Source organism: Aquila chrysaetos, chromosome 5, assembly GCF_900496995.4.
Source record: "Aquila chrysaetos chrysaetos chromosome 5, bAquChr1.4, whole genome shotgun sequence".
Lineage (NCBI taxonomy): Eukaryota > Metazoa > Chordata > Aves > Accipitriformes > Accipitridae > Aquila > Aquila chrysaetos.
In genome coordinates, this window is record NC_044008.1 from 26037139 (window position 1) to 26053522 (window position 16384).

Sequence of the window (16384 nt, forward strand, 5' to 3'; positions counted from 1 at the left end):
AGAGGATAATTCCACTCTGGTTGTCTAGAGTTCTAAAGTTCTGGTAACAATTTCTCAGCTTTTCAGTAATTTCACTCCCGATTTTCAAATATAGGCACCTGGGCCTGTAACCTGTGCAAGATGTTCAACTGGATCTTCCTCTAGACCTTGGTTAGGACTAAAACATGATATTTCTCTTTGTCTTTTTTTTTCTTTTTTTTCTACATAGTATCTCTAAGATATGGCCACATCAAGCTGTTATTATCTTGCACCTTTCATACTGTCCACTCCCAGTAATTGATATCCAATCCTATTTGTTCAGAATGAAGTCGTAAAAAACCTTTTTTCATTCTTCCTGATTGCTGACCTCATTATAGCTCCTCTCGGAGATATCTCTTTTACACCAAACTTAAGTAGCAGGTTGAGGGCCTTGAAAGAGAAGACATCTTTTTTCACCATACCTGTTATATTTCATTTATTAAGATGCCAGCCTCACCTACTCATTAAATTCTCATATAACCAGCTGCATCTCTTGTTTGGTTTTTTTTTCTCAGCTGGCCTTAAATGGCCAGGGGATGTGAAGCAAGGCTCTTGTGAGTATCCATGAAATAATCTCCTTCATGACCCATCTTAAAATTTGAAAATCTAAGTTTTTTAATCTAGGCCATGGTTAGAGAGCTACTATGCCAAAACAGCACATACCACTGAGCAATACTGTCTCACTGCTTCATCCCAACAGCAGAGGCTTGATGTCTACCTGGGCAAAACGCACTGCTCTGCAGAGACACCTAAGTTGGCTCTGGCTGAATTAATTCAGAGAGTGGAAACACAGCGTAACCACCTAATTAGCTCGTCTCAGAACTGGCTGAGAAGCAGAGCTATATTACTTAAGATGAGCGTAACGGTTTTACATCTGGCTGGTACCAAAGGTATTTCTGGCACAATACCATGCCAGGCAAACCTACACATAGGGCTTGTATGGGCTTTTTTGTTGATACTTATTTCAGTTTTGATGCTACAGCACCAACTCTTCTCCTTACTATACATATTTGCAAATACTTCATCACACAGGAGGTAAGAGTGCCTGGCTGAACCTGAAGATAGCCTGCTGCTGAATGTGATATGTCCCTCTATTGCCTTTAAGGTTGGAGATTCAGAAATAAGCCTTCTATTTTTCATGCTACACATATTAACATTTAATTTTATACTAGAAAATGTTGACCTCTCTTCATGTGAAAATAAGGTTACAGGGCCAGCTCTCCAGCAGCTTTTAAAACTCCTGTAATGTGTGATACCTGAGAGAGAAGTACTATAAGCTCTGTCAGGATTTCCAGGCTATGAATGAAATCTGCATTTTTGCAATTTAAAAAAAGACAGCTTGCTCTATGTGCCTGACGGTAATGGCTCCAACCCAGGGCATCTTGGATGTAGTTAAAGACACATTCACAGATCAAATTGGCAATTTCCAGCCCCATGCTTTTTCTGCATTTGTCTGGAACTTTCACTTCCAAAATGAGATTAATTTTGAGATCAGAGATGCAGTGGCAAAGCTGCACTTTTCCTCAGATCTCTCCCTCTGCTTCCCCCAATGGCTCATAAAAGGTGCCAGCTTTTTTTTTTTTTTTTTTTTTTTTTTTTAGGCACTTAGTGCTACACATACTCTGAATGGAGAAATTATCAGACTTTGGAAAGGGATTTTGCTCATGCAATAAAAATCATAACCAAATTCTCACAGCAGGCTCAACACAATACTGATTGTGTCTCTGAAGGAAGCAAGAATTAAACCTGCCCCTACCCAGTCAGAAGAGACTCTGCAGTGTGATAGATGCTATGTCTCAAACCCCAGAAACACTGGGTGTTATCTAAAGAATATTATCTCCAGCAGGGTCATCTTTTCCTTAAAATTTATTCATGAACTTCGATTTCATAAGACATATTGCAGTGTTTGCTTTGAGTCACTTTTCAACTGCACAACAGATTCTTTTTAATAAATTTGCTTGCTGGACTCTTTATAGAATAAGAATACATGACTAGTTAATTAAAAATGTGAATAATTTGGACTATATTTTAAAGTATTCTTCCAGATTCATACATGAAGATTTCAACCAGAGCTTTAATGAAAACTTGTTTCCAAACTAGCTACTGTGGGTGGGCACATAATTGTAAAATAAAACAGTGTAAAGTTTCAACCATGACATCTGTCTTAGATGTTACTGAGTACCCAATAAAATCAAGCAAGATAACAGTTCAGCTATCTGAATAAGCAGTGGGTGAAAACACACAGTTCAAGAACACACTTTCAAAGTAAAGTGGTAGAGATTTTTGGAAATGTTTGTCTTTTCTGTTCCCAGAGATTATTGTTCAGCCCACACATCCAGCTGAGTATTCTCTGGAAACAGAGAGCAACTCAGAGTAACATCCCAACATGTGCAAGACATTTTGTTCATCATGCTCTAGAGGAAACTTTCAAGACGAATAGCGAGCCAGCTATGGGTGGTCTTCAGAACTTGAAGAGGAATGTGTTAGAGTAGCACAGCCCTGGAAAACATACCTATAAGGGTTAACACGTGCGTTTACATCTGTACTATAGGTTCAGCATGTGCGTGTGATAGTCACATCCAACCATGTATGCTGGAGGGCAGTAAGTACAGCATGTTGAAAAAACATAAGCTTTCTTCTCATTTCAAACAGCCAGCACACCAATTCAATGTCAATCTGCATTTTTCTCAGGCAAATTGGGAAAGAAGGAATTACAGATATGTTCAGTCAAACAGCATACTAGCAAAACTTTACCATTGTTTCACCAGTTCTTACTGACTTTAGGTAGCCCAAGGTAGGATATGGAATGTTCTTTGCCATTACAATAGCGATGAGTAAAAAGAAATGGACTGTAAGTGTCCAAAGCTGTAACACAATGTGACCCGCATCTGTCAGCTGTGCTTATTTCCCTTTAAATTGTAATTCTTCATGTCATGTTATTGAACAAATCCAAATCTGGGTATCTAGTGTACTAAAAGGTCATTAAAACATAAAATTATGACAAATGCAGCATGGAGTACATTTCTGCAACTCATAAGATAAATCTCTGTGACCTTCACAAGAAAAAAAATCCATTTTTTAAGACTTAAGGTTAAAGAGTTCATGCCAAAGTTATTTCACATATCTGTTTTTGATTGTCGCAGAAGATGCACTTTACATCTGCTCTCCTAAAATCAATACAGCTGACCTTTCAGACTGTGAACGCTGTCTGATCAAAGAAGCAGCCTTCTAATTTTTTTTTTTTTTAATTTGAACTGCTTTATGTGGATGCTGTCCATAATCTGCGAGGTCACATGTTTATAGTCCTGATGCAGTTGTATATAAAACGCCAGCATAATGATAACTTCATAGTGCAGTATCTGCTGCACTATTAGCAGCCTTCTATAGGATTGAAGAAAACCTGAAACATTTGTGCTAGTGCTGATCACAGATTCCAGAGTAAAAATAACTACCTCAGTCTGGACCATTTAACAAACCACACTTTCCAACTAAAATAACAGTGTCTACATTTGTAAGGTTTTAACACCCATTCTAGGAAGCCTATACAAAATAAACATGAGGTCAGGTAACCTAAGGACAAAGTAAAATTTGTGGGACAAAGATTCCAAAGTAAATAGTGTGACTTGAAAGTGTGAAAAGCGCTTTTTTTATTTCTTGAATGCGGTTAAATTCAGCTTTTCAGCAGAATCCCAGTAAAGTTCAAAACTGACCAACAGATAACTTTAACACAGGGCAGCTGCAGTCCCGGTGCTAATTAACAGCCTCCGTCACTTTCATGAAACCCCACTGGCTCCTGATTTACGTGCCTGTACTGCAGAGCCTCTGAACCGATTCCTAAAGCCAAAATAAAATATGGTCTGTGCAGCGAACTGAAATCTCCCTGGAGTCACAGAGCAATGCCATGTTTCAGTCAAAGATTTCAGGATTCCTATGTTAATAATGCTACACTGAGGAGCTGGTAAGGGAGATGTGCTCGCGCATATGCCGCTGTCATTAGATCACCCATTTGTTTGTATACAGATCTCAGACTTACAAGCTTATGCTAATTTTAGCTGGACTCAGATGATCCTGCCAGACTCGCTTTGCTAATTATTGCTCAGCACTCTGCTCCAGCTGACTTACCTTTTTCACCATCTGTGAATTATGGGCAGGGAGGAAGCAGTGAGTGTCGCTTGGGGAGACCTCCTTGTATCGTCCTTGCTGTGTTTTAGCCAGTTTGCTGGGTGCAATCCCATTGACGACTGCTGAAAGGATGCCGCTGCTCATGAGAGGAGTCAGGGTCTGGCAGAACAGACAGACGGCCACCACTAAGGCCAGGAGGAAGGGACGAGGGCGACAAAGCCTGCGGCACCTGGGGGCTTGCCCACAAACCATGGCCTCTTTGCCGTCCTCACTTCGCCCTTTGCCACATTGCAGATGCAGTCCAAGTAGCCACGTCTTGCCAGGGTAAAAAAAGTCAAAGGCACGCTTTACCCAATACTAGCAAGAGTTTTCACCATTTCTGCTGCTGAGCGCTTTCCTGGTGCCTGGCAAGAAGTCACGGGTTCCAGAGGAGCGGAGGCTTGGGAAGCACCCTCCCATGGGGGTACGGGAACAACCTGTGAAGAAACAAGAAGTGAGCAGCGGCAACCAGCAGCGTGCCAAGGGGCGTTCTGTAAGGAGCCGCGCCGCGCTCTCGGGAGAACAGACCTGCCAGCAGGCAGGTGAGGAGCAGAAGTCCTCACCCTCTTTGCAGAAGGAACTCCTCAGCCAGACAATAGTATCCAAGAAAGCAAGAGGTTAAAGCTTAACACGTCCTGTCCACAGCTGAAAAGAGTAAGAGAATGTACCAACTTTGTGAACGATCCTCTTGCTGTTTTTTTTCTTTCTTGCATTCTCAGTTCCCACTTTGTTTTTACAGTTTCCTTCATTCCAGTCCTTTTAAATTGCCTCCTTCCTGTCAGCATGCACAGCTTTCTCTCTAAAAGTGACCATCTATCTGAAAACTGACAGACTATGAAGATTTTCCTCTGCATTTGTTTTGTCCAGATTGCGAGTTCAAAGTTAGGTTTACTTACTCGGTTCTTATCCTGTTAGAAGTTTTCCGTTCTCCTCTAATGGGCTGCTGATTAAAACCACTTGGAACAACCCTGGCTCATGATCCCAGCTCGTCTCACACACTCAGAAGGCAGGCACACGCACATACACACGCCATCTGAAGCCAGTTGGACCACAGACTTCATATAAATAAAGGCTGGACTGCTCAGAGGGTGGGGCTAAACTAGCTCCGCTCCGAGCAGGCACGGGGTTTGGAGACGTAGCCTGGGATCTGGATGGGGAACAAGAGGTGTCCTTGCTCTCACTGCATGCCTCGAAGCCACCATCACTGCAATTTTTAGAAAACTGCTGTTACAGCAGTCAGTCTAACTGAAACAATATTAATATCTTGCAGGCAGCAGAAATCTGAGCAGCACCTGCAGTATTTTAATCCAGATTAACAAAAATGTTGTAAAAGGAAGCAGATTTACTTGGACGTAAGCGTCACTGACAAAGCAGTTGTCAGTAATTTTCCATAGTAGATATAATACCTCATAGCAGTGTATAAATAAAACTTCTTACTGATGTCAAAGAGGGAAAGAAAGGAGGGTGGACAAAAATACTCCAATTAAAGCACTTACTATCTAAGCCACAGAAGGTCTTAGTTACTACTTCCCCCTGCTGACACAGGACAGGGACAAGACAGATGGGAACAGTTGAGGAACTCTGTTATCTTTATAGACCTAAACTTCTCATATAATCAAGTTGTTTTAGCTAAAAATATCTGTATACAAGTCATCTATTTTATCCCCCATCCTTAGCTATTTTTTAAAAGAAAGAGTTCTTCCTACACTGACTCATATATAAGAAATGAGCATTGTTATGATAACTTTGAGCCAATCTACACAATTCAACAGCAGCATTAGCAAGTTAAGGCCTATATACAGCAATGAAGAGTAGAGCATATATTTGTTCGAAGCATTGGTGTTTATTCAGCTTTCAAATCCTTCTTTTTTCCATACTAAAACCATCAATTTGTACTTATAGAAAAATGCCATAGAAGTGATTCAACACCTCATGCAGAACCTCAGCTGTCACATGTACTGCATTTTAGTTTTCTGGCTGGGGCTGTAGTTGTCTAAATTAGACTCCTGGGTTATCCTGAGCAGGAAAGGAGTACAAAACTTGCCCGCACCCTCCCGTGATAGGTGCTCGCCATCCACACAGAAACTCCCATCTCTGCTCTCTGGAGACGTGTTGCTCGTGCTCCCTCCTTGCCAGCACACCGGCTCACACCCTTGGGCCCTGCTCCAGCCAGTCTGTGCTGCAAAGCCTCTGGCAAGCCAACAAATCTGGCTAGCGGACGTTGGAAAACCACGGGTTCCCCGCAGCCGGCTTTGGGGTAGGTCTATGCCATACAATGGAGAAGGGTACCCAGGGAGCTGGTACATTCAGAGGAGGATTGCAGAGACACTCCAGCCAGCCTGGGAGCCACAGGAACCCCAGCAGCAGAGGAGAGCATACTAGAGTTGCTTTATTGTTTTAAGGGATTGTCCTGTGGTTTTTGGCATGCCCTGATTTCTGGGCCCACAACCACCAGCTGTGTGGGTGGTATTTGCATGGTTGTCAACTTCTCCCAAATTCTTAGCGAGGGGATTTTAGTCAGAGCTTTATGTGCTATTGCTAGAAGACTTGACTAAAACCAGTTTATAAAGATTTGTATTAATGGTTGCTTCACGATGTGGAGATCATATCCCCTTGCTAGAGTCTGACACTAGAACAAAGTAATCCTTTCTGTCCTCACCCACTGCTCCCTCAGTTACCTTCAGCACAGCAAGTAACCATGCTCTCCCTCCAGCCCGACATCATTTTCCCCTTTCCAGCTCAGAAGTGGGGTCTTTGTCCTTACATTTTCCCCAATGTCTCAGAGCCAATTCCTCCTTCCCGCAGCCCCAAGATCTCTCATGGGCCTCACGCCTTCAGGACAAGCTGACAACATTTACTTATTTACTGTACCAAGACTGATAACGGCAAAACCAGAGATGAAGGGTATCAACAGAGGGCGGGCAAATCACTGCCTCCTGTACGCTCCTTGGGATCAGCCTTCTGTTCATCTGCTTTTCCCAGATGTTCCAAGGAGTGAGCTGGCTTTTCCCCTATGTTTTGTGGTTTCTTTTCATGACAATAGCATGTAATGCACATTTCTTAAGCTGTAAATACTTTTCTCAATCACAGTTAGAGTGCAATGAACATGATTCCTGTCATCTTTTGAATCAGGATTCCACCACATCTCTGGGCTTACATGCCTACTGACTTATCTGGTCGCATTCCGACACTTCAGAAAATAAGCCAGGACTATTCCAAATTGGGACTAATTCCCCTTGCATTAACTAGCCACTTAGGAAAAGGATATAAGCGGAAAAAGAGTCAGGACTCCTGGGTTCCAAACTCACAAGAAAGATTCTTCAGTGCATAATATTCAAATAACTGCAGAACACAATTATCTGTAAGATTAGAAATATCCAGCTAAGTATTTATTCTCACAGGTATATGTACATATTTCAGAATTCTTAGCAGAAATCTGCAAATCTCCTCTTTCTGACATACAAAACAAATTTAGTATTCATTTCCTATTCGGGATTCCCAGACCTGTTCCTTCCAGTGGCTGCTCCCACTGCATGGATTAAGGGCTCTCTAGCCTGTTTACCTCTCCCTACTCCTCCCACTCACTCAGGACTGCTTGCGTGGATGCTCCCTACAGCAGCCAGCTGCTGCCCTGGTCTGCGTGAGGCAAGGTGCTGCAGGGACCGCTTCTGCCAAAACCAACTAGCCATGTGCATCAAGCGTGATCTCCAGTGCTTGCAGCCAGAATCCCAGTTCCATCTGCATCATCTGGAATAGACTGCAAGTGTTTAAAGATACCCTGACGCACAAAAGGTGAGAGGAAAGTCAGAAGACTTGCTAATAATTGCCAGGGACTAGGATTTGAAAGGACTTAGCCAATATGCCATGCAGGCATGTAACGTGCACCATGAATCATCTCACTGGGGTATTAAGCAATCCAGCTCATATTCACACAGCTTCCATTTTACACAAGTCTCTGTGTTTGTTCAGTGGTGAAAGCTAGTGACCACTGAAGAATGATTTCCATGGTCTAAGTAGTAACCTGGACAGATATTTGCCAGGAGCCAACCAAGAAGAAAATATCAGACACGGAAAGCTAGCAGGAATTTAAGGCTAGCTGAATAGATCCATTTTATGCATGCTTAACTTCACTCGGAGATCTAACATGAATCATTCTGCAACTCTGAATACAGTTAAGTCCAGATACAAGTGCTTGTAAGATCAGGACTTGATATAATAAAAACCATTTTGCATCAATAATTTTACTATATCAAGGCCGCCAAGAAGAAAATATGTTTAAAAACCTATTCACAATTGCTCTTTTCTACAGCAAGTTTCAAATTACAAAGTATAGCGTCCTAGCAACCATTTCAGTGATAAATGAGCTTACATGAAAAATAAGCCCAAACAGATCATTTCTAAATGAACTGATAGTCAAGTCCTTGTAATTATGTCTGTCATCTTCACAGTACAAACCTATATGCAATTTTCATTGTTTATAGCCAACTCCTTAATTTCTTTTTTATTTTGTAGCACACTAAAAACTATGCCAAGGGCCATAAATTCTCACTAACTTCAATACTGGATAAAAGCTTTATGAACAATAGGCATTAATAGCACTGTAAATATTCAAGCAAAACATCTAGCTAAACTGTGCTGGAGAAAGCCTGCTCAGCCGCACCCTCCACGATTTTTTACTTCACCCTGAATTCAATCCAGATTGCAGTTAGATTTGCAGTGTCTTCAGTCCCGTGTGTGGTCCCATTATAAGTAGTGAATGGTGAAGACTGGCACACAGTGAAGAAAATAGGAGAAATACATTTCATTACTGCTCTGCACATTGGGAGATTTGGTACTACTGAAGTTTAAATTAATCCCAGCATAGTAAAAACCCAGACTCTCTCCCCTTTTCCATTCATAGAACACTGTAAGCCTTAATGATATTGTGATTTTATTCCACAGAGCACTCCAGAGAACAAAGATTCACGTCTTAATCCCGCTTTGGCTCAGCTCTCTGATCTTGGCTCTCAGTGAAGGCAGGCTAGCAGAAAAGATTCTGCATATCCTTGGAAAGCAAAACAGTTGATGTTAACAGGAGAAGAGTTTTAGGGGAGACTCCCCTTTTAGTTTTGCTTCTCATTATTGTTCGATTTATTTAATATTTTGTCTTCATGTAAGAGGCAATAAATGATCTGGACTATACAAGCAGTGTGTTTACTTCTCTTATCATAGGATTTACAGTCCATATATATGTTTAGTCGATATATAGTCCATTTTAGATCCTTAATCTGTAAATTCCACCCGTGTGTTAAGAGCTGTGATTGCTGGATGTTTTGCCTGAAGAAAGATGCTGTTAGGCCTGCAGTTCTGTGGGCAGATTGGCCAGTCTAGTAATTCCCATTTCCAGTAATGGAAAGGGGAAGATCTTGCTTGCTCCCCTCTCCCCTGCCTGTAGCGTCTCCTCCTTACCTCTGCTCCTGCTCTTTCCCTTCTTCTCTTCCTACCTTGTGGTGGTGCTCATTAGATCTTTTTATGTGAAAAAACTGCGCAGCTGGGTTGGTTTTCTGCCAAGTGAGTCAGTTGAATCAACTCTTGGAGAGATCCAATGGGCCTTAGTGCTGGTACAAGTTAAACAGCGGGAGAACACGAGTGGACGAGATGTAAACAGAGCAAGGGAACGGGACCTTTTAGGCAGTGGCAAAGCTTGATACTCAGCTCACCAGATTACTGAACCTACCCCAGCTTCCCTAAAGTTTTAGATGGGATCTGGGCCAACTGAGTTATTTGTCCAGAGGCACTGCTTTGTATCTCAGCCGTGTTCTTCACTACTATCTTTTGGCAGAAGGGTGACAATGAAATGCAGGTATCTTTTTATTTATATATGTTAATACTACAGAAAGTTGTTTGACATGAGGGTAAGGGAAAGCAGCTGAAGACCAAAGTCTTATGAAAATATTGGGCCCTGCTTAAAAAGCAAATTTGCATGTCAGGAGGAAGAAATAGATCAGCAAATTCTTTGCTTCTTCCTATCTACAGTTACTCACTGACTCTTGACAGAATCCTTTTTCAGCAGTTATTCTGAGATTACACACAGATTTATGGACTCTGTAGCCAGTTTGGTTGCTCAAACTCATTGGTTACTGCTGAAAGCTGAATAAGAATCGGTGATAATCAAAAAATGCCCAGATAGGCTACAAGAACATGGACATTTATCTTCGGGTATGCAGAACAGGAACAAAGTGAAATATCTCATGACCTCTGACAGCATTTGTGTTCCTTTTTATTTTAAGTAAATATTTTATTTTGTCATAGTCCACATCTCTTCTCTGGCATGTTGCTGGTCCTCCGCTTCTTCACACCTCAGGTGAGAACATTTGAACTTCCATTCTCAGGTCTTCCTCTTTCTTCCTACAGACTTTTTCTAATAACAGCCCCGTCTTCTCTAAGAATCATTCTCTTCTTTTAACACAGTGAATAATCTGTTCTTTTAGGTGATCTAGATCCTTCTTATTGTATTTTTTTCAGTTACATTCTCTGGGCTACATATATGAAAGGTATTTGCACAAATACTTTTCTACTTTCTCACGCACTTCTGCTGCAAGCAGAGCTGTTCTCTACCTTGTACCTGCAGAAGGGCTCTGAATGCACTTTATGTGCTGCACAGTAGTATTTTCCTTGCAGTTCAAATTCAGGTGAAAGTGTACTGAAGTGACCAATGGGAGTGGGAAGAAACTGAGAATACCGGCGTCATTGACTCCATCCTAGCCACTCCATACCTACTCAAATGATGTTTGCAATGGAGGCTATCCGTATCGCTCACCAACTGTTCCAGGTACCGGGACGTCCTCCCCACGCCAGGCCCTTCCCCGCCACCCCCAGCACCAGGTCAGAAAAGCTTCCACGAGAAGGAGACAGGGTGCAGAGGGATAGCAAGGGGTAAGCATACCAGTTTTGAGGCTACCGCAAAGAGGAAGGAGCGATCGCTCAGCTGGGCCTCCAGGGTGACGGTAGGGTGCATCCTAAATAGCTTCCTATAACAGCGGGAACGTGTGACGCTTGTGAGCAGCCACGGAGTTGCTGGAACGAGAGCAACAAATGTGAAGGAAAGGACCAGTCTGTAAGGGCATTTAGCGGGAACGTGTGACGCTTGTGAGCAGCCACGGAGTTGCTGGAACGAGAGCAACAAATGTGAAGGAAAGGACCAGTCTGTAAGGGCATTTAGCAGGGGGAAGAGAGGGATTTACAAACCCTTTTATTTCAAACGTTTAGCATTTTGCATTTCCTCCGGGTTTTTTGTTTTGTTTTTGTTTTTGTTTTTTTTAAAGTTAATTGTTCTAGTTCCTGTTCCAGTAAACCCCAAATGTAGAATTGAAATGTCATAGTCCTCCAGGTCCTGTCACAAGGTCTTTCCTCTTCTTTTGTGTAAAATGAATTATTTCATTGCCATGTTCTCTTTTCACTTTAGCCTGGCCTCATTATGTAGGTAGCCAAGACTAGTAGAGTGCTTACTTTTTTCTCCTGTTCTACACCACAAGTGGACCCAAAACAGTCAAAAAATGAGAAAAGCCAATGTAACCAGAAAATTCATGACAGTCATCCCCAAGCACCATTTTTTGTACAGTTGCCCTCAAGTTCAGAAGCAAGATCTGTTTCAAATAAACCAACTTTTAGAAGCTGAAGGAGAAAAATACAACTAGACTCCTCATTCCATAAACACTCATTTTCCACTTCACCCCCTAAATTCCTTAAACTGTATTTTCTTCTATCCCATTACCTTTGGCTGCCTTTCTTCCTCTTCACTGCTTTTATGATCAGGAACATCCTCTTTCTTTAGCAGAGTGGTTGCTTTGCTGAGACTACTCACAGACCTTTGAATGACTATCCCAGTGTCTCCGAGGTTCAGCAGTCCCCTGGTGCTCTTTGGCAGCAGGGAAACAAATGGAAGTCTCCTACAAACGAGAAAATATTGTCACCTCTCTTGTACGCACATGAAACGAGGGTGCAATGCTCTCAGGTACCTACAGCTGCCTCTGTGTTGTCCTCTAGATGATTAGTCTGTGCTGCTGCAGATCATGTGCCTGCCACAACTGGCAAACAAGCTCTTTAATTTTGGACCAGGTTTTCCAGGTGCCAATCATTTCAGACATTTGGGACATTAAATTTGGTTACTCCCAGTACAGTAAATATCGTACAACTTAAACCACATTATGGCCTCCACTGACTTCAGTGGATGAGTTCATACATGTGGGTGTTTTAGGCACAAGGGAACAAGAAATTGATTTTTTCCTATCGAAAGGCTTTGCACTGATGGGTATTTGTTTGACAGAGCTCCTTTGCTAGCAAGGAGACTTTTAAGACAAGCACGTCGCACAGAAATGCAGACGAAATGCTCACCTGTGCCTCTCAAGGCACCCATACATTTAACCAGTCCCATCAAGAGCAGCCATTATTATATATACTAGAGCATATAACAGTTTATTCCAGTTTGTTGCATTCTCATGGTGCTGCCAGCATATACAATAAGGCAGTACAGAAATGAGTGACCTGGGGCACTTCACATATTGTGCACGTATATGACAAATTGTTGTACAGGCAAATAGAATATGTGGAGATGCAAGACATGCTATTTTGTTGTTCTTATGGACAAGCAGAAAAAGATAACGGTACACTTCTGAACTTATTGATCTGATTATAACTATACAGTTTCTCTCATGAGTCCAGCTGCCGCGGCATGATTGCTGCAGAACAAGATAACAGCAACCACTGTGGCACAGAAGTTACTTTAGAAATACCCTTAAGTACATTACATCTTTTAAGCTCTGACTTTTGACAACGTACTCCACACGGTATTTCTAACAGTAAAGTTGAAAATTAAGTTTAACCGTTTTCACAGCTAGCAAAAGCAAGGTGGCCGGAATAACTACAGTGAAGGAGGCCGTACAGAAAGTCCGCACTGCAGCTGGCATGAGGGCTGACGAGTTCTTTGCGTCCTGCCCCACGCAGGGTCACCACACGGCCTCTCAGCTCTGGTCTGCCGGACTGCGCAGCTCGCTCAAAACACGCCTGACGGCTGTCGCGGGGCGCTGGAAGCGGCACGGGAGCTGAAACTGCGGGAGGGACGTCATGCTGAACCGCTGCGATACGGCTGGGACGGAGCTGAGCATTGAACTGTCAGTGGGTGATCTTAACCGCTTTGATTAAACGGGTTGTGTGAAACTGGCATTCCAGGCAAGGGTCTGTTGAAAAAGGAAGGTTTAAGGAAGATATTTCTCAGATCGGAGAGATCTAAAATGTTTTGCTGTAATTTTCTACACTTCACACCTAATTAAAATTGTCCAGAGGGGCTGAAAAGTGAATAGGAGCATTTTTGTTCATTGCCTGATTACTGGGTTGTTGGGGTTTGTCCCTTTTGTGGGTTGTTTTGTTACATTTTTTAATTATGGAGGCATGTTCTATGACTAGAGGCAGATGTATATGTTCTTAGGATTTGATTTTGCAAAAATGAAAATACAACCAAAATATAACCAAATCAGAACCCATCTAAAATACAGTACGAAGTACCTGAATAAGCTCTTATTAAAATTTTTACATCAATCACTATTTCCACGTAACTATGTTTTGATGCACTTTTAAAACTAAAGCATATTGAAGAGACTATTTGTCTTGGAAAATAATGTAAAACCAGGTAGTGCCAACACAAAGAATTAATAAAATGTATATAGGCCCGATAGCTAATTTGCTTGTTTTAAAACAGACTTTAGAAGGAGAATTACAGAGAATATTTGGGGTTGATTTAAAATCATGCCATCATTAGCCAATATGAAATCAGGTTAGAGTTTTATCATGTGCTGATGTAATTACAAACAATATATTTAGATGATTCTTTCCTCCCCGAGTTTAAAAATTACTGCTTAAGATTCAAACAATAGCGAAAAGGAAAACTTCAGGAGTTTTCTATTAAAAGGCTTGTCAGCCTCCATAGAGAGACATTCCCAGTACATTCCTTTCACCCTCTTAACAGAAGTCTTTAAGTAAATAGGGGTAGGTGAGTGTTTAGAAAGCACTTTCAAAATGAAAAATGCTTTAGAGTTGGTAAATCTTGAACATTAATGGAGATACTAACCAAAACACCTTAAAGTTGAATTTTTTTTCTCTTCTTTGTTTTTGAGAAGCATCTTTAGTTTTCCTGTCCTGGGCTAAAACTTCACTGAGATGTTTTCCCAGTGCATATTTTAGATTCTATTTATATGTCTTACAAGAGCAACCAACAATGTTATAGAAGAGGCGGGCAGAACTGTTGTGATGTAAGTGACTCTTTCAAAGGTAATCATTACTTCTGAAATCAGCATTTCTGTGTGCAAAAGCATGTTTTAAGTCAGTGTCTAAGAAAATTTCTACCCTGGGTTAAAATGATTAACAAACAATTTTACTTTTTGAGGGTAATTTTAAAATAACTCCTAGCTTAACTTCTGTTTATTCCTCAGTTCCTTAGCCATTCCAAGTATATTAGGGTATCAGGAAGATCCCTGGGAAATGTATGGTATACCTTCCTAAATTAAAGTAAAGGGGTTGGTCAATACTACTGACTGTAGAACCATTTCATTTTCCAGACCTGAGTAAGGAACACGTTTTTATTGTCAGTTCATTCAACTATTAACTAATCCATCCATCTATAGAATGTGCTTTCTTTAAAAGCCTGAGATTAATTTAGCCCCAAACAACACAACAGAGAAATTAAACACATTTTAAAATAATTTAAGTCAAGAATACCATATCCACAGGAATTCGTCACAGCAGAAAGACTCCAACTTGTCACCTTTTCAAGCAAACTACATAATTGAACATTTATTAAAACATTTTTAAAATATTATGAGCATTTATTTTTGCCTCCACACAGTAACAATGTAATTTTAGTCTCACCAAAATAAAACAGAGCTGTAAAAAACATTTCCTTTATCAACACAGGGAAAAATATTCCTGTACTTCTGACAAGAAAGGATTCCCTATTTCCATAGCACTTACCTGACTGACCCCTTCCAGCACTTAACTACACTCATGCTTGCAAACTTCATCCAAACATCTATCCCACGTCTTTTTCTGAAAAGAAATAGTAAAAGCTGCTTTGAAATCAGAAGGCCACAATTTTGCAGGTGGAAGCAATGCAAAATTATCTTTGCATTGCTCCCCTATTTCTGTTTCACCAATTCTCATGTGCACAAATACAGTGTAACTATTATTTATTCTTCTAGAAAGAAAGGCTTAGTATAACCCTAATTAGGAAAACCAACTGTCAACCTAATAAATAAATCTGTGTTCAGCAACAAAAGTATACTTAGGATTCCCCAAAATTTTTATATTTTTATGAAAAATACAGAAATTGTAGCTGAACAACTGCATCTACTTTATTTGGTTTAAGAACCCCCTCACTGTACTCTTAAACTTCAGTAAAACTTCCTTAATCGGCAGTAGCCAGTTTCATAAATGTGGGCATACACATTTGATTCAATGTATATGGCACTGCTGAATAAATATTCAGAAAGGAACAGAGCAGTCACAACACTCAGAAGTTTTCATAATATAAAGTACAAGGTACAAATAAGTATTAGAGCTTTAAAAATGTTAAAACAGCTGTGTATCCTAACATTGTTCATCATTTTCTACTACATTACGTAGATTTGTTGTACACTCATGAGGCAAGTATTTCTCTAGTTGTAATATGCTAGGGTTTTTTTTTTCAGGAATTATTTTTTTTTTCAGTAGACAAAGGGAATACAGTTAGCAAACAGTTAAAGTCATGTTTGTAATAAAGACTTTAAATCTATTATGAACTAATGTAGGAAACTATTGCGTTTTCTAAAATACAAGACGTTGACGTATGCAAGCACAAGTCTGTAAGTAAGCATGCAACTTGCTGACAACTTTTGCATGCTCAAATAGCTCCTAAATACAACATTTATCTAGAGGAAAAAGCTGCTGTTTGTCTCTGTAGAATATCATATGAGTATAAAAGCAAGATACGGATTTGAAAGTGCTAGAGGAATTTTACTGTAGATTTGATAAATATACTGAAATGTGGCATTCTTCTTCTTTTAGTTACGTTATTCTCAGAGCGTTTTAGGCAATCCTGGGAAGAGTAACAAAACTGCAGAGACTGGGTTCATACAGTGTGGCCTGACTTTAGTTATTCCTGTATACCCCTAAGAGAATGTAAATGGTCAGCCCCTTA

At 40.8% G+C, this 16384-nt stretch overlaps 1 protein-coding gene across 3 annotated transcripts in view; it reads right to left on the minus strand.

Moving 5' to 3' along the window:
• Window positions 1–15722, minus strand: part of CPED1 (cadherin like and PC-esterase domain containing 1) — a 185282-nt gene extending 169560 nt beyond the window's left edge. Inside the window, exons 1-7 of one of the 3 annotated variants that reach the window (XM_041123298.1) lie at window positions 15181–15722; window positions 13100–13394; window positions 11933–12107; window positions 7684–11273; window positions 6858–7538; window positions 4708–4824; window positions 4141–4616 (exon numbers count right to left, since the gene is read on the minus strand). In XM_041123298.1, the coding sequence (XP_040979232.1) occupies window positions 4141–4392 (252 nt within the window). In that variant the 5' untranslated portion in view covers window positions 4393–4616; window positions 4708–4824; window positions 6858–7538; ... (2 more) ...; window positions 13100–13394; window positions 15181–15722. Of the gene's footprint in view, window positions 1–4140; window positions 4617–4707; window positions 4825–5075; window positions 6065–6857; window positions 7539–7683; window positions 11274–11932; window positions 12108–13099; window positions 13395–15180 lie in introns of those variants that run through there. The other 2 variants (XM_030014959.2, XM_030014960.2) reach the window with 2 other exon arrangements.
• Window positions 15723–16384: the final 662 nt, after the last annotated feature.